The sequence below is a fragment of the Stegodyphus dumicola genome, chromosome 9 (genome assembly GCF_044657685.1).
Source record: "Stegodyphus dumicola isolate Sdum_Otavi_A_Nest chromosome 9, ASM4465768v1".
Classification (NCBI taxonomy): Eukaryota; Metazoa; Arthropoda; class Arachnida; order Araneae; family Eresidae; genus Stegodyphus; species Stegodyphus dumicola.
The window spans coordinates 56388168-56414947 of NC_140776.1; the positions used below are offsets into that span (position 1 = coordinate 56388168).

Sequence of the window (26780 nt, forward strand, 5' to 3'; positions counted from 1 at the left end):
CTTATGCATTTGTGTGTAAATTTGTTCAACCGTGCCACACTTAATTTAGGTGTGTGTCACTGGGATACGTACCATGTCTGTTATGTATGAATTTAGCAGGTAATCACGATAGCAACTTAGGACTTAATTCCCTATTGCACACATTTCATTGTAACCGTATCATATGTGTCCTTATGCGCGTATCAAACTCAAGTATTTAAATGTAAGTTTTGATATGTATTACTACGCTAGCGCAGCGATAAGCCCTTGTATGGCCATGTATTCTTTGATTAGAACCAATAAATACTAGGCCTGGGCAGCTGGCTGGGAGTGCACCCTTGCCGGTGGATTGGTCAGCAGAACTGCAAATGGGACGGTCTGGGCGCTTCGTGACCTCCGCGTGGTCAATTGGTCAACTCTAGATAAGGGCGGATATTGTGCTACTGCCGGTTAACCTTAACGGTGGAGGGATGGTGCCCACGTCCTCCGTTTCTACTAACAACCAGCCGCTCGGGCTGCCCGTCGCAGTGGGACAATACGCAGCGAACCCGGGGACGCTACCCCCTGCCTACTAGAACCACGCCGCGCTAGGACGTGCCAGACCACCGGCCCGGCCAATAAGTGACCTTTCCGGGGCCTTCAGAGCCACCAAGTTCATAAATCTTATACCCTCATGGCCGAGACTGCCTAGGTGCAGATTCTAGCCAATAGCTTTGCAGAGTTCTCTACGTCAACCCCCGGGGGAGCCAAGCATACCAAGAGTTATAATTTCCAGCATTCAGCGGAGCCTAGCCTATATCTCCAGGATGTTTGATCCCGAGTAAAAACGATTAGACGATCACTGGCGGAACGTGCACTTCATTTTCGACATCTCTTACAATGTCTACCGCTCACCGCCAATAATGCTTGTGGTGTCGAGCCCGGGATAGACTGAATGTACCTGACTGGTCTCGTTTTCAGAGATGAACCTCGAGAAGCTTCTATAGTACTTTTGAATTATCTTGTTCACTTGTGAGATTCGAGACAATTTGTTTTAAATATTAAGAATATAAAAATGTAAGTTATATTGGGAAAATAACAGAAAATAAATTAGAAGTAACGCAAAAAATTTTAGTAATCAAAAAATTTTATTGTAAAAATATAATACTCAAGTATACAAAAAAATCATAAAACTAAATATCACACAACTTAAAAATCAACAAAAAGTATTTAATACATTAAATTGGCCTTTAAATAAGTCAACATATCATTGAGGTATAATTGAGGTATCGTATATTATACAGAATGACTTAATCATAGCAACGCAAAAACTCAGGTGATTTATTTACATTAATTTATTTTTATTTTTGAAGTAAATTTGCATATCCAGCAGGATAAATTTCATAAACTGAACATTCTGGACATACATGGGGCGATGATATAGGTAGGCTATTGTTTTTTTATTATTAAACTAAAATTTTCGTATTCGAGATTAAAATGTTTCGCCTGTTTTTATAACAGGCGTCTTCAAACCTAGCTTTTGAAATTTTCGTCTTTGACAGTTAACATTTCATAAACTTCAAAAGTCCAGTGTATGAGACCCCTGAACACTGCTTGTCAGATGAGGACGCTAATCAAAGCAATTGGTCTGGCTATATGTGTATTATCGAGGTTTTCTTTGAAAAAGACTTTCACAACAAACTCCCTCAATTTAAGCCAGGTAGCATTTTACATATTCAAATATAAAATTCGGTAATGTAATTTCATCGATTCAGATTATTTTGAATAGTTTTTACAACACAAAGAAATTTGCATATGGAACAAGCATGCATTTATGCTAAGCAGTTTTATTGTGCTTTGTGGGTATTGCTTTGTGGGTAATGTAATTTCATCGATTCAGATTATTTTGAATAGTTTTTACAACACAAAGAAATTTGCATATGGAACAAGCATGCATTTATGCTAAGCAGTTTTATTGTGCTTTGTGGGTATTGTTTTGGAAATACAACAGCATGAATTTAGTAAGCCAGAGAAATAAGTAATCTTCTTACCTCTGGTTAAGAGCAGATCCAGAAATTTTATAAAGTAATGCAATTCAAATGTAAATGACATTCTTTCGCAAAGAGTATCATATTAACATCACTACAATCAGAATTTTTAAAACAAGCATTTCTCGACAGCCTTACCGTAGGTTTGCAAACTGGAGGCTCAGCGTTGCAAACCACGTAAGGTAATGCTATATTGTAAAGCAATATTGTCAGATTGGCCCAAGGATTGCCTTTATTTTTATCTTCCCTGTCATCCCTGACGCTCATTTATTGGAGGTTGAACAATGTGTATCAGATCCTACTTGACTGTTTAGCCTCAGAAACCGCATAGCTAACATTCAACTCGGAGCCAACGTTCAACTCGGAAATGTTTTCTTGCGGGGCAGTATTTTAGATCCTTCATGAAGATCGCTATTTAAACAGTATTTATTAAATGAGTTTATATAATTACTTATTTTAATCTGTATTTTCATAAACTTACATTCATTAAGACGATATTTACATTATTAAAGAAAGTAAGGAAGCAAAATATCTTAAATTATAAGCTAATATATGCCAAGTAGCAAAACTTCTGATGACCGGATAAAGCCGGTCATAACGTTCAGAGGGTTAAGCTAACCTTCTACTGCTTTCTGGAATCGGAGACCTGCATCAAACACCCTCGTTTAAAACTATGAATATAATAATAGGAATAATTTTGACTAACGTGTTTATGATTTTCAGCGCACATCCCAGTAAACGTAAGTTATTTCTAGCCAAAAAGTTTGAAAATAATTCCAGGCACAAACTCTTGAATCTTTATTATAACCCTTATATGTATATTCATGTTAATTACCAAGGTTGCATTACGCAATAATTGCTTTCAAGGACACAACGGTAAAATATTTTTCTATGTAATTAAAACTTATATTCATTGCTCTTTTAATCAATACAATCTGTTTATTATTTGTGAGTACTGATAAAACAAATACACTGTATAGCTACCTATGTATGCACTACGAATCAGCAAAATTATTGCATCGAGAAAAGCACTACGAATCAGTAAAATTATTGCAGCGAGTTTAATTGTGAACATCGTTTTTATAAAAATGTAGAGTAATAATAACTACGTAATACTTACATTTGTCTGAAATATAAGCTTCCGTTAGTGATATAGAGTGAAACAGCAAAATATAGCAAAACCTCATATTCGTAACTTCGGCGTGCAGCTGACAATATTTTTTTAAATGCTTTAGAGAAAAATTTTTCTATTGCAAAGTTATTCTGATATGTGTGTTAATCTAAGGCATAGTTTATACTAGTTATAATACTTGACAGCCTATTTTTTCTTATCAGAATAATATTATTTTGCTAAATTAATTATTAAAATTTTGTAGTGTAATTAACGCAGAAATTTAGTCATTACCTTAATAAGTAGCGCTTGGCTCACTTCTGTAACCCCGAATATATATTGTTTAGTCTCAGTTTAGTATTTGTATTGAATTATTTATACCTTGGCAAAGCACACGAGGGCTATCTGTGTAGAGGTTTAGCCTTCACGGTGTGTCTTTTGAACTAAACTGGCTCGTATTCAGATTACAGACTGGGAAAACCTCGAAAATGTCCATGCAGCCAGCTCGTTCCTCGAGATCTGAACTCGAATCAAATTACTAGGGTCAAACGTTTTCACTCTATTACTCAATCCGCTTACTGGCTTGACGAAAAACTGTCGACATAAACTGTCTGAAAGCTTGGTTGCCTTTTTAAAATTACTTTTTATTCTATCCTCCCTCCTTTTTATTCCCATGCTCAGAAGCCATTCTTATTTAAATGGAAATATTTCTTTAAAGAAATAATTTTTTTTTTTTGGAATAACTTTTGGTTCGTTAGTTCTTTAATTGTGAACTATTTATTTAAAGCAAGATAACAGAAGGCAACTACACTTTAATCTGAAATTAAAATGTGACCCATCGGTTAGAGGATTTAGTTATACTATTATATATTATTTAGTTAGGATGTTAGAGGATTTCCTGGAATAAAAGGGCGACAGAGTCCAGATCGTGGATCGTATTTTTCTCCTTCGCAGCAGATTTTATTCGGCTCTGGAAAGCACATTTTCCCATGTATATTGAATATGAAACGTAAAGGAATTCTTTTACCACGACCAGCATCATGTATATAATTTAAACAGTCCTCAAATTCTTCTTCTTTACACAGCTGCAAAATTTCTGCAGCAGTCATCCCTGTAGCTAACAAAGTTTCGACAATCGCTGGTTGACATTTAGCCGATGTCAAAATTTCATAATTGCATTCTGCACAATGCAGGTTCTTGTACAGCTTACCATTTACATAAACAGGATCCGAATAAGACTCACACAGTTGAGATACAGAAAGATTTCTCCATGTAAGAGAACAGCGGAAGATTTCTGCAGTCAAAATGCAAGGTCTCAATTCTAAACTGTCGAGAAGTGTGAAATCATTATTTTGAGAGTAATACTCGCAGTGCCGCTTCTTCTGAGAGATAGTTATTTGACCATGATCCTGAGGCCTCCATTTGGACGAAGACAGATCTTTTGGAATATTTTGCTGTTCACACCTAAATGTAAAAAAGAAAGAATGAAGATGGTTAACTAAATGCTGCATTGAATAAATTTTATTCAGAATTTATATATGTGAAACATATCGAGTATAAATTTATGGTGTAACATATACAGTGCATTAAGTAAATTAAGGAGTATTTTGGAAGATTTTTCATATTCTATCTAAATTTAAAAAATAAGAACGGAATATGTTTATCTCTATATTGTGTCGAATGAATTTTCTTCAAAATAAGTACATTAAAAGTTTGTCTTTCTAAAATTTCCATTAGTGAATAAAAACAACAAATAATTAAATGCTTACATAAAGAGCAAAGAAATTATTCTTATATAAAAGCCCAAAAATTCGGGAAATGACGAACAACATCTAACAGGTTAATTGTTGTCATATTCACTATAGTATCAACTAAGTCATATTCATTATACCTCTGAATAGTACTAAATATAACAGAATATTAGACTGAGTTGTGGAAATAACAAAAACATTTGTCACCTTTGAAAGACCTTTCAGCCATCCTATGGTTTTCTTCGATCTACTTTGCGAAATTTACGATCAAAATGCTCATCCGCGTCGTTCTCTTCATTTTCGCAGCTTAAAGATTCATTGAGAAAGGATGGAAAGATGTGACAATTTTCTTTCTTCTTTTTCCTTCATTTTCCAGTTTTTTTTGGGGGGGGACGAAATAATTCAGATTTTAGGAACAATACTGCATGATTTCAGTTGCTATCCCTTTGACTTCTGTAAACTTTTTGAGCAAACATTTATAGTCTCATTGAGTTTTGAGTCTTCAAATTTAACTTCAGTATTTTCTTTGAAATGAGACAGAAAGAGGGCTATGCCACTTCTTTGAATTTTAAGTCGTTAATGAGTTTGTTTTAACCTATCTGAATTTTAATTTTAGTCATAAATGAAATGTTTTAATTTTTGATTATTGCTATTTATTACAGAGATTTTCTAAACTTCACTTCTTCCTTTCGGATTTAAATTGTCGTTGTCGTTTATAACTGCAGTACGTAAGTTGAGCCCATTTTGTCTTGAGAAAATGCATTTTTAAGTCTTTACATATTTCTTAGTCTGTTGATTGAAATCCGAATAGCAGGCGCTTTTTTTTAAACTTTTAAAATTTATTCTCCTTTTGCATGTTTGCTTCTTTTGCTTGCTATTCCCGTTTTTATGAGAACTTAAAGTTTTGGAATGCATTTAATTAAAAATTTTTTAAAAAATTATTTAATAAACTGAGACTTATCTTCGTATAAAAAGCGTACAGGCAGTATTTTCAAAGACAAACGGGCAAAAACTTGTCTGAGGACAATATTAAAATTTATTGTTGGTTTCCTATCGATGTCTTTATTGCGAAATGTAAATGCTTTTTAAAAGTTAAAAATTCCATCAAGGAAAATTGTTAGACTTCAGGAACACAATAATTACGAAACATTAAGCGGTGATTAAACAGGAAAGGAAAACATTAGGTATAAAGTGTGATATTTTGCAATGAGACACAAACTTAGAATTGGCCTTATAAACTGACGAACTGGTACGTAATATTTGTAACCGCAGATAGACTAGCATATTTTAGAATTAAAAATTTCTTGTGTGACCAAGAAACTTTCTGATAGGTAGCTTGCATATCATACGTAAATAAGTGTTGCTTGAGTATTACGACACAGAATATGACATGTTTTACCTCTAACAGAGTAACAATGTACGATTGGCCAAATGGTTTGAATCCCCATTTCCTTGCGTATCATACGGCAATGAGTATTGCTTGAGTATTATAATACAGAGTAAGCTACTTTTTACAACTAACAGAATATAGTGAAGTAACAATTATGCTGTACAATTAGCCAAATGGTTTATAATTCCCATGTTTGGTACAAATAGTAGTTACGTGGCGATGCAGCGAAGTACTAACAGACAACATTGTTGCCACGTACGTTGACAGGCACTTTATATGCCAGAACAATTTATCTTGTCGTAGCAAAAAACAATTCATTAGCAGCAATTTGCCAGAAAATGCATTACATCTCTGGAAACAGGTGTTCAAATGGAAGAAAGAGTATTGTGAGATTGCCAGCACTTGTACATCAAATTTCAGAAGACGCGTGACATGACACTCTCAAATTAATATTTAAAGAAATGGGCCAAAAGCACTTAGTCCGGTTTTCAATCCAGCACATATATTGTTCATCCCCTGGAATGTTTCTTCAGTTCTATATGCAAATTATAACCCACGACCCCCGTTCCTTATCCTTATCCTTATGCGTTACATAAGCAGCCCTCTTATCCGTAAATCTAACGCAGGCATTACGTACTTCTAGTGCACAAGCCAGTTTGTCCCATCACATTACAGTGTCGCTGTTGACGAAACAGATGTTACATTTGCTAGTCTGTGCACACAGAAATTGCAGGTGTGCAAGCCATTTTATATGGTCTGTTCTGGAGGATCTGAAAGATCGCAAAACTTCATCCTGTATAATTGTTTAACAGCCCTGCAAATTTCATCACGTTTGTTAGTAAGGAAGTCCGAAAGTTTTCTTTATAAGAAGGCTAAACCTATGATTTCTAATGTGAATTTATTTATCAAAATGCAATTGGTCTCAGATTTCCTGTAAGAACATTTAATGTTGGACGCCCATGTTTCCAAAACGTCAAAAGTTCATCCGTATACATTATTCAGGTATTAGTGCCCCCCTCCCCCAAGAAAATGAAAAATGCGGTCTTCAAGGGGCTTAGTTAATTCAGCGAAGACTCCAGAAAGGAGTGATCCCATAGTTACATGATGTAATAATATTGTGGGATCATTCCTTTTGCATATTTAATACGTTACTCCTGAAACTAAAGAAAGTGATGCCATGAATAAGAATGAAAGAATTGTGGTCTTTTTGGATACATGTTAAAGGCAGGATTGGTTTATATATTCGCTTATGTTGTTGACCGTTCTTTTTGTATCAGCAAAGGAATAAATTGAAATTATATCAAAACTTAACAGAAAGTCTTCGTTAATTTTAATGTCTTGTATTTTTCCAAGCAAGCACTTATTTGAATGAATAGCTGCATTACTTGGCGAAATCAACTTAGTATGTTCATTAATGATTGTTGGTGAAATACATACGTGTCTACACATTTTGCTACAATTGGTTTTAATCTTAAATCTTTATTATGTTTCTTTAGTCTTTCAAAGATTATTTATATGTTTCTTTGATTATTTATATGTCTCTTTGATTATTTATATGTTTCAAAGATTATTTATATGTTTCTTTATTATGTTTCTTTGTCTTGTATTTTTCCAAGCAAGCACTTATTTGAATGAATAGCTGCATTACTTGGCGAAATCAACTTAGTATGTTCATTAATGATTGTTGGTGAAATACATACGTGTCTACACATTTTGCTACAATTGGTTTTAATCTTAAATCTTTATTATGTTTCTTTAGTCTTTCAAAGATTTTAGGTACTGCTGCAGAACTGATTTTGAAAACAACGTTTTTAACACAGCTGGAATAAAATCCAGTCTTTCCAACAGCATTATTTATGAAAATCTTATTAATTTCAAAACCAAAAATCTCAGTTCCATTAGATATATCGGTGTGATGTACTACAATTCTAAAAGTTTAATCTTTTAAATCAGTAGAGTCAAAATTGTCATGCGTATTATGTACTATTTATGGAGGAATAATATTTTCCTAACATTAACTATACTTCCAAATAAACAGCTCTTTTAAAACAAACTATATGAATTTTTCCAAAAAAAATAAGAATGTTTTCTCGCATTAATAGGATTGCTGGTAATGCATACTTAGGTATGATATTCATTTGTCTGACGAGAGACATTTCTATTCCTTTTTGAATGTTTGCATACTTAATTCTTTTTACCGAATATTCCGTAAGTAGTCTAAAACAGTAATAAGAAACGTTCATCTATGGATCTACCATTTACCGCTTCTTATTTTTTATATTTTTGCTTAAATCCTTTGTCGCACTTTAATTCTTATGTTTAAAATATGCCTTACATTTATTAGCATATTGCTTACAATTAGCATTTAATTTTATTTGTAAATATTCAAGTGTTTGTATTGTTTATTTTATCTTTATAACACATTTCATTGCACCTTATTTTACTTATGTTAATATTTTCACGGAACCACAGTATCTAAGCAACTTTTTAGCGTACGAACTAGGAATTTCCTTTTAACTTTTTATCTCCTTATGTATAGTAAAAATATCTTCATCTCTTTCAAAACGGTAACAAATTTAAACCTATTTTTACCTATAATTTTATTTCAAAGTATTCCCAACTAATAAGGTACCGTTTTATTTGGGAGAGTGGGGTTCAAATCAAATATAGTATACATAATTTATGAAAACATCCTCAACAGCATGAAACAACATCATTGGAAATCAACTGATATTGAAAGAAGGTGAATTAATTTGACCCATAAAAAATTGCAAAGTTTCTCAGAGATTGTTAAAACTTGTTAAATCTTTAATCTTCCTCTATCTGATTTAGGTCAAAATGCACGTACTCATATTTTAGCAGTCATGGAGCGGAGGATTTTTCTATAAAAATAAAATTATTCTAGGTGTTTCTTAGTAAATATTTAAAAGATTATTTTTAAAGCGTTTATTTTCAAAATTATTTTGTAGAAATATTTATTTTTTGCTTATTTTGATATTTGCCAATAGACTGTTTAATCTTTGCTGACATACTTCTGAAAGAATAATGTGAAATTCTGTTGAGGTACGTGGGATTTATGTTGTTGCAAACACAGAAATTATATAGATTAAATAAAAATATAAATTTCTAGCAACTCACTGGTATTTTAACGCGAACCATTTCATGTGAAAAAACACATAATTTCATCTTTCTAAAGATTAATTAAAATTTCAGTTGTTTCGCTTTGCATTCTTCCTAATAGTAGTACTTTTATTAAATAAAATATGCCTTGCTGTTACGCAACTAACTTCGCAACAACAAGAAAACGCCTTCTTTTATTATTGCGAATTAAATCATGCTTAATCTATCCTGGAATTTATTCGAGGGAATTGAGTGAGGATTGATTTAATTAAATGAGAAATACTGAATCGTCTGTGAAAAAATGTTTCTTTTCTATTTTTGGGGTGTTTGTTTAATTTTTTATACATCGTTTTAGATTTATTATAATATTTAAATAGAACATGTAGCAGCGATTAGGTAATTCTTCAGATGATATAAATGTTGTGTATTATGAATGATAAAATGAATTAAATGTAACGCTGTTAAGAGAACTTAGCGTAGCGCCAGAGTGTCACTATGGTTAACAAATATAGTGAATTTTAAAAAGTGCATTTTTTCTATTGTGGCTTATACGCTATCAACAAAGTAGCTTTAATTCAATCCAATAAGTTTAAATGAAATGCAAGAAAAAGTGCGTATAATTTAATATTCCGTACAAGGAAGTCATGTGGTGTCTATGTTACGGTGAAAGGCCGAAATCTGGAGAATGTCGACTTTCACCGGTGAATGTCAACATTCACATAGTCTCTTGGTGTATGTCCGAAATATTTTCCAAATACTCTTATTTTTGACTTACACCGGTCAATATCGACATTCACCATGTACTAATGGTGAATGTTGAACATATAACAATATTATATTTTCTTCTCCGTAATTCAGTCGCGAATAAACGCACTTGAGACTTGAAATAAGAACTTAAGAACATGAGAACGTAAAACACACAATACATTCAAAATGAGAAAGGAAAATAACAGAAGTTAAAAACTTACTTAATTATACAGTACGTTCTAAATGAGAAAATAAAATAACAGTAATAAAAAAATTAATAAATTATGTGATTAAAATCTTATTTATTGCAACAACTTAAACTATTACGGCACTTTATGACCTCGCCTTTCGACTTACACCAGATCATATCTGTGATTGTCGACATACGCTGGTGAGGGTCCGAATATACAAGAATGTAGTGCAATATTCGAACTTTCATCAACGTATTTGGTGAATGTTAACACTCTCCTTTGAAAGTCGATATTCTCCAATTTCGGTCTTTCACGGTAACATATACATCAGATTTTTTATTTTTATACGGCACCAGTGTTAAAGTCAGCCAGTTTAGATTCAAGTACAAATTTCACTGAATTTAATTTCCCGAATATAGCATCATCATAAATTGTAAAATGAAAAGGTTAAGGGAAAAATACGCAAAGTGGAGAATTATACGAGTAAATACGTTATATTATTTAACAAAAGATAAGAACACATCTCAATCAGATGTTTATGAAATAAGCATTCGCTATTCTTAACTTGCTTCATTAGATCTGATCAAAAAGATTAAAATTTTTCCCACCGCTTATTGTTTGCTTATTTCTTAATTGAAAGTAAACCAGTGAAGGAATTGTAGAATAACACTCTTCTTGCCTGCTATACCTATGACAAGACGCTAGCCGTCAAATCTATGAATTCAAATCGTGCACTTACCAAAATACAGAAGAAAAATCCCCGATATTGAGAAATGGTGTAGCAGGTGGAAGCATCCAGTCAGAGAAATCAAAGATCCTGCTAATAAGGAAGCACAGGAAAAAAGCAATAATTAACTCTGAAGTCAAATTACTTGGTATTTAAATCCTCAGGGTTGAGAATGCAATTTAGTTAGGGGTCAGCCTAAATAAAAATTTCACATGGGCCGATCACATGCACAGAGTCAATGGCAAAGCAATCGTATTTCCTTTTCAGCTATATCCTCTGTTGAATAGGGAACATCTGTCACTCAACCTTACAAAGATCTTTTTTTATTTATTTATTATTAGTTTTATTTTTATGGTATATATTATGAAACATGTATGTATTACGGCCCACTGTATATATTCTGAAACATGTATGTACTATGACCAATGAAAATTATTATGAACTACTATGTATGTATTATGTAGCAGGCTTAATATATTATGTACTATGTAAGCATGTATATGTATGAACTACGTATGTAAGCATGTATATGTATGAAGTATGTAAGCAAGCATTATGTAAGCAAGATCTATGTATTATGAACTACTTGTATATAAGCATGTACTATGAACTATGTAAGCATATATTATGAACTATGTAAGCATGTATACAGGACCAACGTATGCCCTTATAGTCCCCATGAGGTGTTGCCCCGGATAGTTGCGGAACCTGGACTAGACCCGAATAGTCTTAGTAAGCCGCACGGGTGTCCAGATTCTGCTCTCAACTCAACTCAACTCAACCTTACAAAGAGACTTTATCTCTCGGTCATCCGACCGATAGTCACGTATGCGTCTCCAGCTTGGGCAACAGCTAGTGATAGTGAAGTTAAGAGACTGCAAGTACTTCAAAGCAAGGTGTTATGTATCATCACCGATGCACCGTACTATGCAAGAAAGCAGATTCTGCACTCGGACTTTAATATCGAAACCTTTCCGGACTTCAGTCCCAGAATGAACGAAAATTTCTTCAATAAATTCATCTGCAATAATGCTTCAAATTTTGCAGGCATCTTAGCATACGAGATTCTAGCAGAAGACAAGAGATACCGCCCATCTCCTAAAATAAGATCACGGACCAATCAAGGGTACCTCCCTCTTTGAACACATCGGCCTAGGGAGAAAATCACACTACGGGTTCATAACCGTCAGATCCAACTTGAAATACATCAAAGAACTAGTAAGAGCAGGCCAATACATCGCCTGCTGGAAACCTGTGTAACCCCGAAGTTCCATTGCAGAATATAATACTTTATAGATAATTATTTCCATCTGCAAAGTTAAACTAATGAAATTAATAAACCATAGCTTTCAAATTCCAAATGTATATATATAAAAAATTCGTGAGCTTTTTTAAATGTTTTTAAACAAATTGTCTTACCTATATTCGACATTCCAATACTGCAAATCATAATCATAGTTGCAAACAGCACAGAAGATATTAGCGTATGTCACACCAGAGGTCTTACTGGTTACCGGGGGTAAAGTACTGGAACTACAGACGAGGTCCATTTCTTTCATTTCAGGGAAACAAGTTGATACAGCTAGAAAGCCGCCTCTACCCTTTACACGCAGACATTTCAAGCTTGTCTTCTTCCATATTGTATCTATACGGGAATTTGAAAACATTTTCAATACACATGTAAAGACAGGCCATATAGCTTTAAAATAATCTAAATAACACCTTTTTTTAAATGTAAGAGGGAAAGTAAAAAAATTTCGCTCTTTTGTTTTCAATTTATTTCCGCAAAATAAGGTTTTGAGCAAGTATGTTATTTCTGTATAGTCTCTGCCCTTTATGATCCACTTAGTCTTCATATGTTCCCTTAAAAAAAGCCCTTTTATTGGACAAGTAAGCATTTATGTATCGCTTTCGACATTTTTTAAAAGTACATAATCGACGAGCTTGTAAAGCATGTTTGAAAGATCCAAAGAGAGGATTTTCGGAAGAGGTAAGATTTTGGCTATATGCAAAGTGTTTCAGACTCTTGAAATCCAAATGGTTAATCATTATTTAAGCAGACTGGCATAACTGGGTGATTTCGCATTCTCATGCGACAGGCTTCTGAATTCAGCCGTGACTAATATGCCGATCACATGCTCCTTTTTGATACCAATTCAACAGTTCTCCATTACCATTTTTGAGCTTAATGATTATTCTCATGAAAGCTGAAGGTTGACAAACGTCTTGCTTCACCTTCTTGAATTTTGAATCAGGCTTGTTCGGCCACTTACCGATCCATTTATATACATTTCTGTGTGGTAAATCATTGTCCCCGTATTGCGCTGGAAGCCTCTGCTGAACTTCGATCCCTGAATACTTTACGATAGAAAAATTGGGTCACCCTGATGCAATTTGGTAGCAAAACGGCCATATTAAATTGTCTCATTCATTAATAAGAAAAATGATTCGATGAAGTTCAAACATTGATTACGAAATCATAGAAAGCGCTGTAACGAACCTAAATATGTGTTATGGAGAAAGTGCGTACGTATGTAGCTTTGAGATTTCAGAGACTACAGAATTACATGAAACCAAAGATAGGTCAAAATTATACGTTTGATATGTTTTCAATAACAAGAAATTAATAAAGTCTCTAAACTATTGAAAACAATCTATTTAGTCAAAATGAAATCGAAATTTCAGATGCATAGAGCCCACAGCAGAATCTTCTTAAAGACTGTCCCATGCAATGATATCAGCACTTCATTGTGAAAGGTAAAACACTTTATGAGAGTTACCCTCAACTGGTTACATACTACGTTTGAAGACATAAAGTATATATTACATATATCTGAACACTTTCACCCTATTCATTACAAGTATTTGTTTTAGTAAATGGGTATTTGATGATTTTCTTTTTTAATCAAATATAATTACAAAACTAGTCACCTACCTTTTATATCGTGTTGTTCAAATTCGAGTACAAAGGTGATTTTCTCCGATTCATGAGATATAATTATTTCACATCAAGACGAAGCTAAAATGGAAACTTCTTTCCTCTTGTAATTTTTACTTTTAAGTAAAATTTTTCGAGAGGAAAGTCTCAGTCAGCTTATTAATATTTATATTGTTTAAATTTTCGGCACTGAAGAATTTAATTTATATTTTGAAGCAAAGGAAAATTGAAAGTTAAAAAAATAACCATATCCTACCACATTACACCAGCTGCATACATTTAAAAATATATTTAAGGTAAAGAGGAAAAATATATAGAAAGTGGTGAAAAATATAGTAAAATATTATTATTCAGCTCTCCCTATCTCCCTGGACTTACCTTGGAGTGAAGAAACTATCATCCACAGCGTCTTAAACACAGAGACTTAAGCCTTTCAAAGTACCCTTAGCTTGAGGCCAGAAAGTAAGCACCTCTAATTTTCCTCTTACGACATGTTTACCTTCCTCCTTACGAGAAACTGACTGCGAGCAACCAACGTCTTAAAAGAAAAAGTGCTTTGTTCGTGACATTCAGTTTCTCGAAATTCCAACACAGATTTGAAATTCATTCCCTATAATTTATTATAAGTAGGTACGGCGTTTCTTCGAAGAATTTATAAAATCTTTGGTTTCATTATACAGTGTTTCTCAAACCTTTTACAAATCGGGTCCATTTTTATAAGTTAGAATATTTTTCTGACCTCCTTATTCTTGTCCTCTTAGAAAGCAATTTTTTAACAAACATCACTATAACTATACTTATATATTAAAATATTAAGTACCTAAATTTAATTTAACTTTATATCGAAATTAAATAATTAAATTAATAGAAGAAAATTTACATTACGTTTCTAATAATTCAAGAATATTAGAATTTGAATAATCTTTATCTTCTTAAACGAAAATGAAATAAATGCTGATATTCACATTAATAAGAAGGATGCGAATCCTCTTCTTACACAACTGTTCTGTGTCTGGATGTATATTGGTAAGTTTAAGTCTTAGGTCAGCACGCATATCAAGTCGATTTTAATATTTTGTTTTTATTTGAGTTATTAAAGCACAGAGATGTAGAAACAAACTGGATTATAAATTTTAAGGCACAGTTTTACAGTTCATTGTTTTCCGTTTTCTCTGGTTATGAGCGCAGCAGTGCTATATTTACAGCAAAACGATGACAAGAAACGTCACAATCATAGTGCTTTAAATTGCTGTTTTGTTGCAATGACTAGAGTGGGAAGTTCATAGGTATGACAACCGGTAATTAATTTCGTAAAATATCATTCTTAAGTGGAAAACTAGTAGTCGAGTGCCATGGGTAATTTTCAGACTCTCAGATTTTCAGCTATCGTATGGCTTATGCAGTTAATTTGAATTTCATTATTTTTGTCATTTTTTAGATACTTAGGAGGAAAGGCGGCCGCAGTAGACGTCCCATTCTCAGAGACATACAAAAACTATTAATTTCGATTCCTGAAAGTCCGAGGCCTCAGCTACAATGGGTTCCAGCCCATACGGGGATTAAAGGAAATGAAGCAGCGGATATGATTGCGAAGGGAGCAGCCAATGAACCCCACGTGAATAGCATTGGTGTGCCCCTTCCGCACTTGTATCTGAAATCTACTCTCAAATGTGAACTAATGAAGCAGTGGCAAAACTACTGGGAGAAAAGCACCACAGGCAGAAGACTGTCTGATTTCCAACCAAAAGTTAACCACAATTTAAATAGCAGTTCTTCGCACCTCACACAGTATTTGACAGGGCATGGCCCATATATGTCCTATCTTCACAGATTTCGCCTAAGAGAGAGTGACCAATGTATTTGTGGCAGTATTGGTGACCCAGATCATTATCTGTTTGATTGCTCGCACACGGGAAATTCACATTTGAAAAGACCAACTGCAATCAATATGCCAGCATGGTTTAAGAACACAATTAAGAATAAATATGCGCTCAGCCGCATTAGAGACTGCACTGCCATTGCTAAAAGCATTGCTGACAATTTGGAGTGACTTCTTTCCTTGGACACCATGCCGTCAGCAGCCTGCTCTGTACATATATTAATTTACTTAATGTCTTGTGTTTTTTTTAATTATATTTAATATTATGACTAATCCAGAACTCATTTAATGTATTCCACAATTTGTAATGTATTTGGTCATCTTTACATCTGTACCTGATTTTTATAGCACATCCTTAATATAACTGTATGCCTAACATGTACGATAATAGTGAAATGTGTTCCGCTTAGTCTCAGCAGTCCCCACCATGCACCTTTTTCCCATGTTCTGGTCCTCACTTCAATGTTCCTCGTTTCGTGGCCAATCCCCGGAGGACACAGTACTAAGCTCTTTATTTATATTTATTCATGTATTTTTACAATTCCATCGACGGGATCCAACAGGCTGAAAAGCACCTAACCCAGTGGGCCAGCTGTTCCGTCGATGGTGAAAAGAAAGAAAGATACTTAGGAGGACCACAAGAGCAGGCTTCGAGAACCATTTGTGTTTCTCTGATCACAGATGGAGAAATGCTATCATAATATATGTAACATAATTGTGGAAAATGTATAGAATTATATATGTCATATCGTAACTATACAAAATAACCCCGACAAAATAGTCTATGGTAAAATAGCTTAAAGTTAACTGTAAATATCCCTAGTTTCAGCTCTAAAAACCTTTTACGTGAATATCGACATTTTACATCATTAGATAAATGTCACATTCAGCTTTAGTATCTAAAAATTGCTGAACATATTTCAAGGCATGTAAGACCATAAAAACAACAAAATAAGTATTTATTGACACTCAAGTTTCGAGATTATTGCTATGTTTAGCTCCTTAGGTACTTTTCTTGCGCAAAACCTATAAATCATATAACAATTATAATTTAGGAGATATGGAAGAGACTAACAAACTTTGATGTGCCACGATAAACTGTATATGGAAATTTTTACTGTGGCACTCTACTTGGCAAATGTTTGTGAAACAATTTTGAATATATAGGCCTATCTGCCAGCATATGCAAATACGTATATATACAACATCAGATTTGAAGGTCCATATGTTTTGTAATGCATTTACATGCAAGAGGCAATTACTGGTTTATACATATGCCGTTGCACACTTTTATGTCGCTTGATATTCAGATATTTAATATATAATATTATCTAGTATTAGATATCTAATATTTGGATGCTAAAAATGTAAAATTTATTTCTAAGACCTAATTAAAAAGCTTTGAAGGCTATTTTTAGGGGTATGATTGCATATATATTGATCCGTCTTAAACAACAAACTTATCAGCCGAGGAAGATTAAATATTCATTTTTATTTTAATTGATATTTCTGGCCACAATTCACTTGGCCCTAAATCGTGTCTGGTTAAAACATTTGCATTTTTGATAGCGTAAGAATAGGCGCAGCAAGCAGCTAACTAGGTACACCGAGATGCAGAAAGCAAATGCGTAGTTATACAGTTTAGAAGCTTAGGTTTCTGTTTAGGTTTAAGAGAAAGGTTTCGGTTCCCGAGATTTTGAAATCAAAATTAACTACGTCATCATCGTTACATAAAAGCCATATGATATGGCACAGTCCTGAAATATTATGTCGCAGTCCAGAAAATGAAAATGAAAATGACGCAGATTAGAAAAGATATTACTGAGAGAGAGGAAATATCCAAATTAATGAAGAAAGGGACTATTGCTAATTTAAGTTATAATTTTGATTTACGGAGTTTTTATCTTATATATTTATGATATAATGTAATATAACATGATAAATAATATTAATAAATTTATAGTCTTTTCAGATAACTATAACTTAATGAGTCAAAGTGGGAAGCCGTAAAAAGCACACTAACTTTTACAACAGGAAACATTAAGCCAAAATATTCCAAGAAGTGAAACGAACTGTCTTCCATATCCTAACATCTCTTGAGGGTTTGGTGCAGAGATAATAAAACGGCACAGCCACGTTTCGGAAATGCGTAATATATAATTTTATAAAGTAAAATATTTTTATAATTCAACGATTTCTTACAATTTACACAAAAAATAAGAAGTAGCTAAACTCTCCTAAAATGTAGCCCAAATACTACGTGTCTGATAATGGAAAGTATGTGTCCGCTTGAACCGAAATTACAAAACAAAATTGTCAAGCGCGTTGACCTAAGCTCCACCGAAAATGTGATGTATAAGTTACTTTATTCAGTGAAATAGAACTAAAATGCCTAATTCAATAAATGCAAAAACTTGTGCGTCTTAGTTTTCCAAGAACTGAGTATTACTCTGCCCCTATAAACTTTGCTTAAAACAGAGAGAAATTCGGGGGGTGAAAATGAAGGAAAGGTAATGGGAAAGGTTTTCTTGTTATGCTAATAACCTAAGCATATAATTTTTTTAAGTTTATAATTTTCAATTAAAATTTTCAGAAATTGAAGAAAAAATTATAAAAATTACAAAAGCAAAACCAACCCGTGATATTCATAATGTTCGTTACATCTGATTTTGAGATGTTTGGAAGTTAGCTGGTAACCATGTAAAGTAACGTTAAATATATAGGGAACTAGACGGGACCAAAACGTCAGTTATAAAGAAAGATTGCTACAGCGATGATGATTGTATTTAAAAATGCACAAAAGGTATCATGCCTTTATGCAGTTTCGAATGCATAATACATTAATCGATAAATTTGGCTAGACAATTAAAAACTCTTTTAAATGAAATTGTAAGGATCTTAAGATTTACTAACGTTTATTTTATTTTAAATCTTTACTATCACTTCTTATTTTCTACTTCCGGCCAGAATTAAAAGCTTTAACTTATTTATGCAAATTTGTCTGGCGAACGCCAAGTACTTAAGTTGTGGCTTTTTGCCAAGCAAGAGAGAGGAAGGAGTTAGTAGAAGCAGGCCGCTTGCCTTAGCAGTTTTTACTCGGTTGCTGGTTGCCTTCCAGGCCAGAGGTTTAATCCTCTTAATAATTTTAAACGTATTGTAGTGTTAACAGTTCTCTGTACTACATACGGCTTCCTGTTAATATACGGCCAATCTTCCACGTAGACCCTTGTTTATTATTTCAAAGTTAAGTTAGAGTTTAGTTAATATTTTTTATATTCTTACGTTCAGACCACAAGTGGTTGGTCTCTGTATTCCGAAGTCCGTAAATTATTGTAAAGAGTGAAAAATAAAGAGTTTCGTATACCCTTCCTGTGTATCTTGTCTACTTCCCACATTTATTGAACATAGCTTTAGTAAGCTCCTTGTTCCGAGTCAGGTCTTTGCATGTTCCCCAAGCAAGTAAGGCGGAACATTGAACCTGATAGTGGCGCCCGACGAAGAAGAATAACCATGGCCGAGTTTCAAGAAGAACCTGTGCTGTCTGCAGAAGCGGCTCAGAATCCAGAAATGCCAGCTGCCGCCCTGGAAGGATTTGGTTACATCGTCTAGACCATGCGCGCAGCGATGAAACCAGAAGCAACATTTAATGGAAACTCACCGGTTACCAGTTTTTTGGAAAAACTAGATGACCACTTCATGATGTATCCCGTGCTAGAGTTCCAAAAAGTCACCTTAGCTACCAGCGCTTTGAGAGGCCAAGCGCTTAATTGGTTCAAATGCATAGGCAGAAGTCTCTTGGGTCAAGCGGGAAGTCCCACCTATACTTACGAAAATTTCAAGACTGCCCTAATAAAAGCCTTCCCTGTCGTAAGGGATCGTGCGAAATTAGAAACGGAACTTTTCAGCATATAACAGCAAAGAATCGAAAATCTTTCCACCTTTATTTTAAGAAAAATTCACGTCTTCAAACTCTTGTATGGAAACCGTCCGGATCCTGAGATAATTCAAGTGATTTTGCCGAGGTTACTTCCTTACTTCCCCAAGTACAAGACTTTATTGAATTAAGGAATCCGACTACACTGGAAAAGTTATTTGAGCTAGCAATCAAGTTTGAAAGTAGAAGAACGGCGGACATTGAAAGAAGACGCCAATATCAACAACGAAACCAATTTGGTGAGCCAAGACCACAGCAAGTCAAGCACACGGCTACGGAAGCAAAGCGAATCAGTGGGCAATGAAACCCGAGCATCCAAAAACAGCTGGCGAACGTCGACAGTTCAATAGCAATCCAGGAAAAAAGTCTCAAGGCCAGTGGAAAAAGAAGGTAAGCATCGAAAAAAAAAAGATTTAAACTAAAACGGATTTCTGCTGACGGGAGGGTGCGGAAATCCGAAGGCCAAGAAAACCCCTCTTCCTTCAAGTTAAATACAGTAATGGTGAAAACTTTGACTCTTCCGAAGATTGAAGTGTTGGTGAATAACATACCAGCCACCGCATTCCTGGATACAGGCGCGCAGTGTTCCTGTGTGGCAGAAGATTTTTTTAGGAAGTATTTTCGTAAATATCGCATATATAATTCGGATAATACGACAGTGTTAGCTGCGCAAGGAGAAAGATGCAAGTGCATAGGTAAATTACCGCTATACGTCCGTATCAAGGACGAACAAGTAAAGGTTATGTTTTTTATAGTAAAGAATCTGCAAGCACATATTATCTTAGGAATAGATTTTCTTTCAGAGGCAGAAGCAACGCTGGATTTTAATGAAGCGTCCCTTAAGCTGACGATGAAACCAGTTCGAGAAGAAAAAACGGAACCGCCAATGTTAAAGAATGTTTGTTATGATAAGGAAATGTTTATGATAAGGAAGAGCAACAAAGAATCCGACAAGTGGTAAGTGAATTTGCTTCGTTATTTAGTGGTATTCCAGGATTTACTCAAGTTACCAACCATAGTATCGACACCGGAGATTCATTGCCAGTTCGCCACAAAGCATACCGGTATGATAAGAATAAAGAAAAAATTATAGAATGGCACATTAGCGATATGCTACGTAAAAAGATCATAACGCCCATCTCAAGTAGTTATGCTAGCCCGGTGGTTTTATGTAAGAAAAACAATGACTATCCATTAACACATCCAAAAAGGTGGCGTTTCGCGATTGACTATCGTAAATTAAACTCCATAACTAAATATCCGGTATATCCGTTACCTATTATTGAAGAAATTCTAAGAAATATACCGTTTACTAAATATATGACGACTTTAGACTTAACGACTGGTAATTATCAAATAGGGGTTAGACCGGAGGACGTGCCAAAGACTGCTTTTATAACCAAGTCTGGCACTTATGCATTGCGTATGCCGTTTGGCCTTTCAGGGGCACCGGCAACATTTCAGAGATGTATGGACATTGTGCTAAGGCCTGTTCTTGGAAAGTCCACATTTATCTATTTAGACGATATCATTATTACTAGTGATTATCTGGACCAACATGTACAGGATTTAAGACAGGTGTTTTCATTATTAAATGAGGCCGGTCTAAAAGTTAATGTCGAAATTAAAAGTTAAAGTTCAAATTTGCAGCCCCTGAATTAAAATATTTAGGTTACAAAATATCTCAGAAAGGAATTGAGACAGACGAATCAAAAATAATCGCTGTGCAAAAGTATCCGCCACCAAATACGGCGAAGAAGCTCTCTTCTTTTCTAGGACTTTGTTCATATTATAGGTCCTTTATAAAAGATTTTGCAGCTATTGCTGAACCATTGTTAAAATTGAAAAGGAAAAAGGCAAGATTATCGTGGACGGCCGAAGCCAATAGTGCTTTCGAAAAATTAAAGCAAGCATTAAGCCTGCGTTGAAATTTCCTGAAAAGGATGAGAATTTAGAAATTTCAGCGGATGCTTCGGATTATGCGCTAGGAGCGGTACTTTCGCAAAATCAGCAGCCCGTGGCATTTTTTAGTCGAACTTTAAATCAAACACAAAGAAATTATTCCGCGACTGAGAGAGAGGCACTTGCAGTTCTGTTAGCAGTGCAAAAGTTCCGAGTCTATTTTGGAAGAGCGCCAATAACAGTGTATTCTGATCATGCGGCGGTAACTAGATTGTACTCAGGGAAAACCTTATCCCCAAGGTTAATAAGATGGGCACTCAAGCTACAAGAATATAATCTGGTAATCAAACATACCCCCGGAAAGGAGAATATCGTAGCAGATGCCCTATCAAGAATTAAAATAGATGAAGAAGGTAATACTGTAAAGGTGGCAATGCTCACAGCATGTACAATAAATTCCCGAGAAACTGTAATAACCGAACTGGGTAAGGATCCTGAGTTTGGAAGCATTTATGAGTATTTAAAGGATCCTGAAAATTTTAGCCACCAAGATATTGTGGCGATAAGAAATAGGGCGGCCCATTACGAACTAATAGATGGTCTATTATTTTATACAAAAACTACAAATTCCAAGAACGAATTTCGACCTGTTATCCCAGCTAGTCTTAGATTAAATATCCTGCAGGAGTTACATGACAGCCCTTTAGCTTCTCATGCTGGTATTCGAAAAACTATCCAACGCGTACGCGAGGCAGTCTATTTTCCTGAACTGCAAAAGTTAACAAGGGCGTATGTCCAGTCCTGCCCAACATGTCAAGCAGTTAATTATATTAATTTCCGCCCGGCCGGGTTTCTAAATAGTATTAAATCCGAATTTCCAAATGAAATAATTGGCATCGATTTATTGGGCCCTTTCCCAAAAACTCAGTTAAATAAAAGTCGCTATCTCCTTGTTATGGTTGATCATTTTAGTAAGTGGACCGAAATTGTTCCCTTAAAACGAGCCTCCGCGAAATTAGTTACTGATTCTATTTTAAATAAATATATTTTAAAATACGGGGCGCCCCTAAAAGTTATATCGGATAATGGTCCTCAATTTGTAAGTAATATATTTGAAGATATGTGCCAAAAACTGGGCATACGTCATTTAAAAATGGTCCCGTATCGGCCGCAATCAAATATAGCGGAACGGGTCAATAGAAATATAGTGAAAATTATCCGTAGTTATGTTAAAAATTTTCATAAAAGCTGGGATAACTATGTCAATGAATTTGCTTTCGCCCTTAGGACCGCAAAACATGATACAACGGGCAAAACTCCTGCTGAGTTATTTTTAGGCAGAAAGATTATAACGCCGATAGATAAATTATTTTATGTTCAACAAAGAGCCCCAGAATTTAAAATGGGTGATATAGAAGAATTAATTAAAGAAGCAAAAAAGAACACTGAAGTAGCACAAAGAAAACAGAAGCTCTATTATGATATGAAACGACGGGGAGTAACTTATAAAGTAGGAGATGAAGTATTAAAAATTAAGCATTCACTTTCTTCAGCACCAGAAGATAAAACCGCCAAATTTTTTCCACGATTTGAAGGACCATATGTCATAGAAAAAATAACTCACGCTGTAGTGGTGTTAAAAGCAAGGAATGGTGAAACATGCTCCGCAAACATTGTCCAAATAAAACCATACTATGACCGTAATAAAATGCAAATATTTAAAGATCTTTTGCAGGATCCGGCACGGCAGGCACTGCAGGCACAAGCTCCAGAGGTGGAACAACGACAAGTACAAGGGCAAGCCATTAGGAGGCAGGAGCAATTGAAAAGAAAGTTTCCCCGTTGGAAAATTGAAGGTAACAAGAAAAAGAAGCCGTTCCATCGACCAGAAAAAAGAGCGCACGACCACCCCCAGAATGAAGAAGGGAGAAGTACGACGAATGCAAAGAGAGCCAGGAGAAATAACGGCAACTATAACCCGGCTCCCAAACGAAAGATCTACTCATCAGACAGGACTCTACGCAGCAAATGTCGCTGAATTGCGGAAGGACCACCAGCGGCGGAGGAAAAGATACAAGGAAAATTTGAACGGCCAGCAACGAGATCCAAGCAGGAACGAGAGAGAAGTGTCCCGGTTCCGCTAAGACCAGCGGCCATCAAACGGCCAAGACCACAGGCAGAGGCGAAAAAGAAGGTATTCAAGGGTGACCGAACTGGAGGGAAAAGAAAGCTCCTAGAAGAAAGGACTGAAGGGCGAGCCCGCACAAGAAGGAGGATAAATCAAACACGAATCTTTGCTACCTTCCAGGACTGGGCAGAGAAAAGAATGTCCGAATATCACAAAGATAAGTAAAATTTTATGTTACTTTGCAAACTTAAGTTAATCTTTCATTCTTACTGCAAGTGGCATATTTCAAGACGTTTTACCTCATGTGAGGTCTACCTTTATCGCCAAAAAGGCGAGAAATGAGTTGTTACCTATTTTGGTATTATGTTTTTCAATTACTCGCGAGTAAAACTAAAGTTGATGTATAATAGGAATGTGTAAATACTTGAATATTGTAAAAGTTATTGTATAAATTTTATTTAAAACATTCTGGCAAGAAAGAAGTTTTAGTCTGAAAGACTTTTGAAATGTAGTATTTCAATGTAGAAGAATTGGCACTTGCTTGGAAAAGAATAGAAGTTAACAATGTACTACTAATGTATGTTTTAAAATGCGTAAAATTAACGGCATGTTAATATGTCCTTATATACAATGTGAACTGTTATTTTAAATGTTAAGAAATACTGTGATATGGTAAAAGTGAAAGTAATGCCAAAAATTTTTAACTTATTCGTGTGACTGAAAAAAAAAGAGAAAAGTATTGTGAATATGTGTTAAAGGTTGAATGAATGTAGTTAGGCTCTCTGACGCTACACTTCAGAGTTAGCCACTTTCAGAATAGTACCTCAGGGTTTAGAGATGAAGATAGGGTGTGTTACGAGGTCTTGTTATGTTGAATTTTAACACTTTAGTGTTTTGATTGTAGGAGGCAGTGTTGAACGCTGGTACATAAACACATTCGTGTTCGGTGTTTTCTTTTACAACACATGTCAGAGAGCACGGGGAGAGATAATTAAATAAAAGTCATGAATGAAATAAGAATGTTAGGAGAAATATAAATATTCATGTGACTTGCCATTTAGTTGTGTAACATTTCATTAAACTAGTTTTCCTTCCAGATCTCTGGAAGGAACCAGATTTCAACTAAAAGCTCCTGTTTAGATGCAGTACAGATGAAAAGTAATTGTCCATGGAGCTGATAATGTAAAAACAAATTTTTTAAATTTCTAGTTTCTAGTGAAAAATGTTTGTAAAAGATTGGCCTCACGTTAGATTCTAGAGCTAAAAATTTTCAACAAGGTCGTTTTAGACCTCAGTTTCAAACTAATTAACTCTGGCGGGAAGTATGTAAGGATCTTAAGTTTTACTAACGTTTATTTTATTTTAAATCTTTACTATCACTTCTTATTTTGTACTTCCGGCCAGAATTAAAAGCTTTAACTTATTTATGCAAATTTGTCTGGCGAACGCCAAGTACTTAAGTTGTGGCTTTTTGCCAAGCAAGAGAGAGGAAGGAGTTAGTAGAAGCAGGCCGCTTGCCTTAGCAGTTTTTACTCGGTTGCAGGTTGCCTTCCAGGCCAGAGGTTTAATCCTCTTAATAATTTTAAACGTATTGTAGTGTTAACAGTTCTCTGTACTACATACGGCTTCCTGTTAATATACGGCCAATCTTCCACGTAGACCCTTGTTTATTATTTCAAAGTTAAGTTAGAGTTTAGTTAATATTTTTATATTCTTACGTTCAGACCACAAGTGGTTGGTCTCTGTATTCCGAAGTCCGTAAATTATTGTAAAGAGTGAAAAATAAAGAGTTTCGTATACCCTTCCTGTGTATCTTGTCTACTTCCCACATTTATTGAACATAGCTTTAGTAAGCTCCTTGTTCCGAGTCAGGTCTTTGCATGTTCCCCAAGCAAGTAAGGCGGAACATTGAACCTGATAAAATATGACAAAAGAGTCTAATTCAATAAATACATAATTTGCTGCATATTTTAGTTTTCCAAGAACTGGGTAATACTCAGTTTTCAACACAGAGATCAATTTTATAATGTAAAGTCAATATAAATATTTATAATATAAAGTCATCGAATTTGTTTTTAAAAAATATTTTGAATTTAAATTTTAAAAAAAATCAAGAAACTTAGTACTCTACTCCCCGAAAATAAAAAGCAAAGTTTACCAGCAAGACCTCACTCACAATTATTATAATGAATGACCCAATGCTATTGTAAAGGATGACTTACTTACAATGTTATTGTAAAGAATGACACAGTGACCTCAATCAACAAATTAGGTATAAACTACTGATATAATTTGTAAAATTATTATCAAGAAGTTTAAAGGTTTCTCAGGGAAAAGTTAAAAATAAATCATTTTCCAATCACAAGCAGTTTTGATAAATTTCCAAAACCCTTATAATATTCAAGTGTATAGTAAATAGCAAAAATAGAAAAAAAAAAGGTAATGTTAAGATATTTTTGCTTCATTTTCAAGAAAGGTTCCCAGTTCATCTGCCGTAATACGAAGTCAATAATAATAACTGATGGATATTAATCATAATATGAATGGAATTTATTGACTCTGGGAAAATTCTTGCACTTAATAAAATTATTGACTCTCTTCAGGAAGTGCAGTATATATGTCAAGTGTTCATAACTAAAGAAATTCAAAGATAAATTTTATCTGCAAATTATGGGTACAGATTATTCAATCGTCATATGCAAAGTCTTCTTCTTCATCATCCCATTTTTTTTCGGGTGGGGGGGGGTAAAAGTACACTTTTATGCAAAAGTATAATGAACCAAAAAAAAACGTTTTTGTATATGTTTAGTTATATAGATATATAATTACCATTAATAAAGAACTTTTATTAGAATCGAATATAAACATTTACTCTGAAAGTCAAGCTATAACATAGCAATAATCATAGTTTAGTATTAATTATTTAGATAGTAGCATCTGTAATTACAAAACTATA

At 34.4% G+C, this 26780-nt stretch overlaps 1 protein-coding gene across 2 annotated transcripts in view; it reads right to left on the reverse strand.

Moving 5' to 3' along the window:
• Nucleotides 1–1087: 1087 nt before the first annotated feature.
• Nucleotides 1088–26780, reverse strand: part of LOC118183923 (uncharacterized) — a 58265-nt gene continuing 32572 nt past the window's right edge. The window contains exons 3-4 of one of the 2 annotated variants that reach the window (XM_085823465.1): nt 12463–12688; nt 1088–4581 (exon numbers count right to left, since the gene is read on the reverse strand). In XM_085823465.1, the coding sequence (XP_085679591.1) occupies nt 3996–4581; nt 12463–12688 (812 nt within the window). In that variant the 3' untranslated portion in view covers nt 1088–3995. Of the gene's footprint in view, nt 4582–12462; nt 17874–26780 lie in introns of those variants that run through there. The other variant, XM_035353537.2, reaches the window with a different exon arrangement.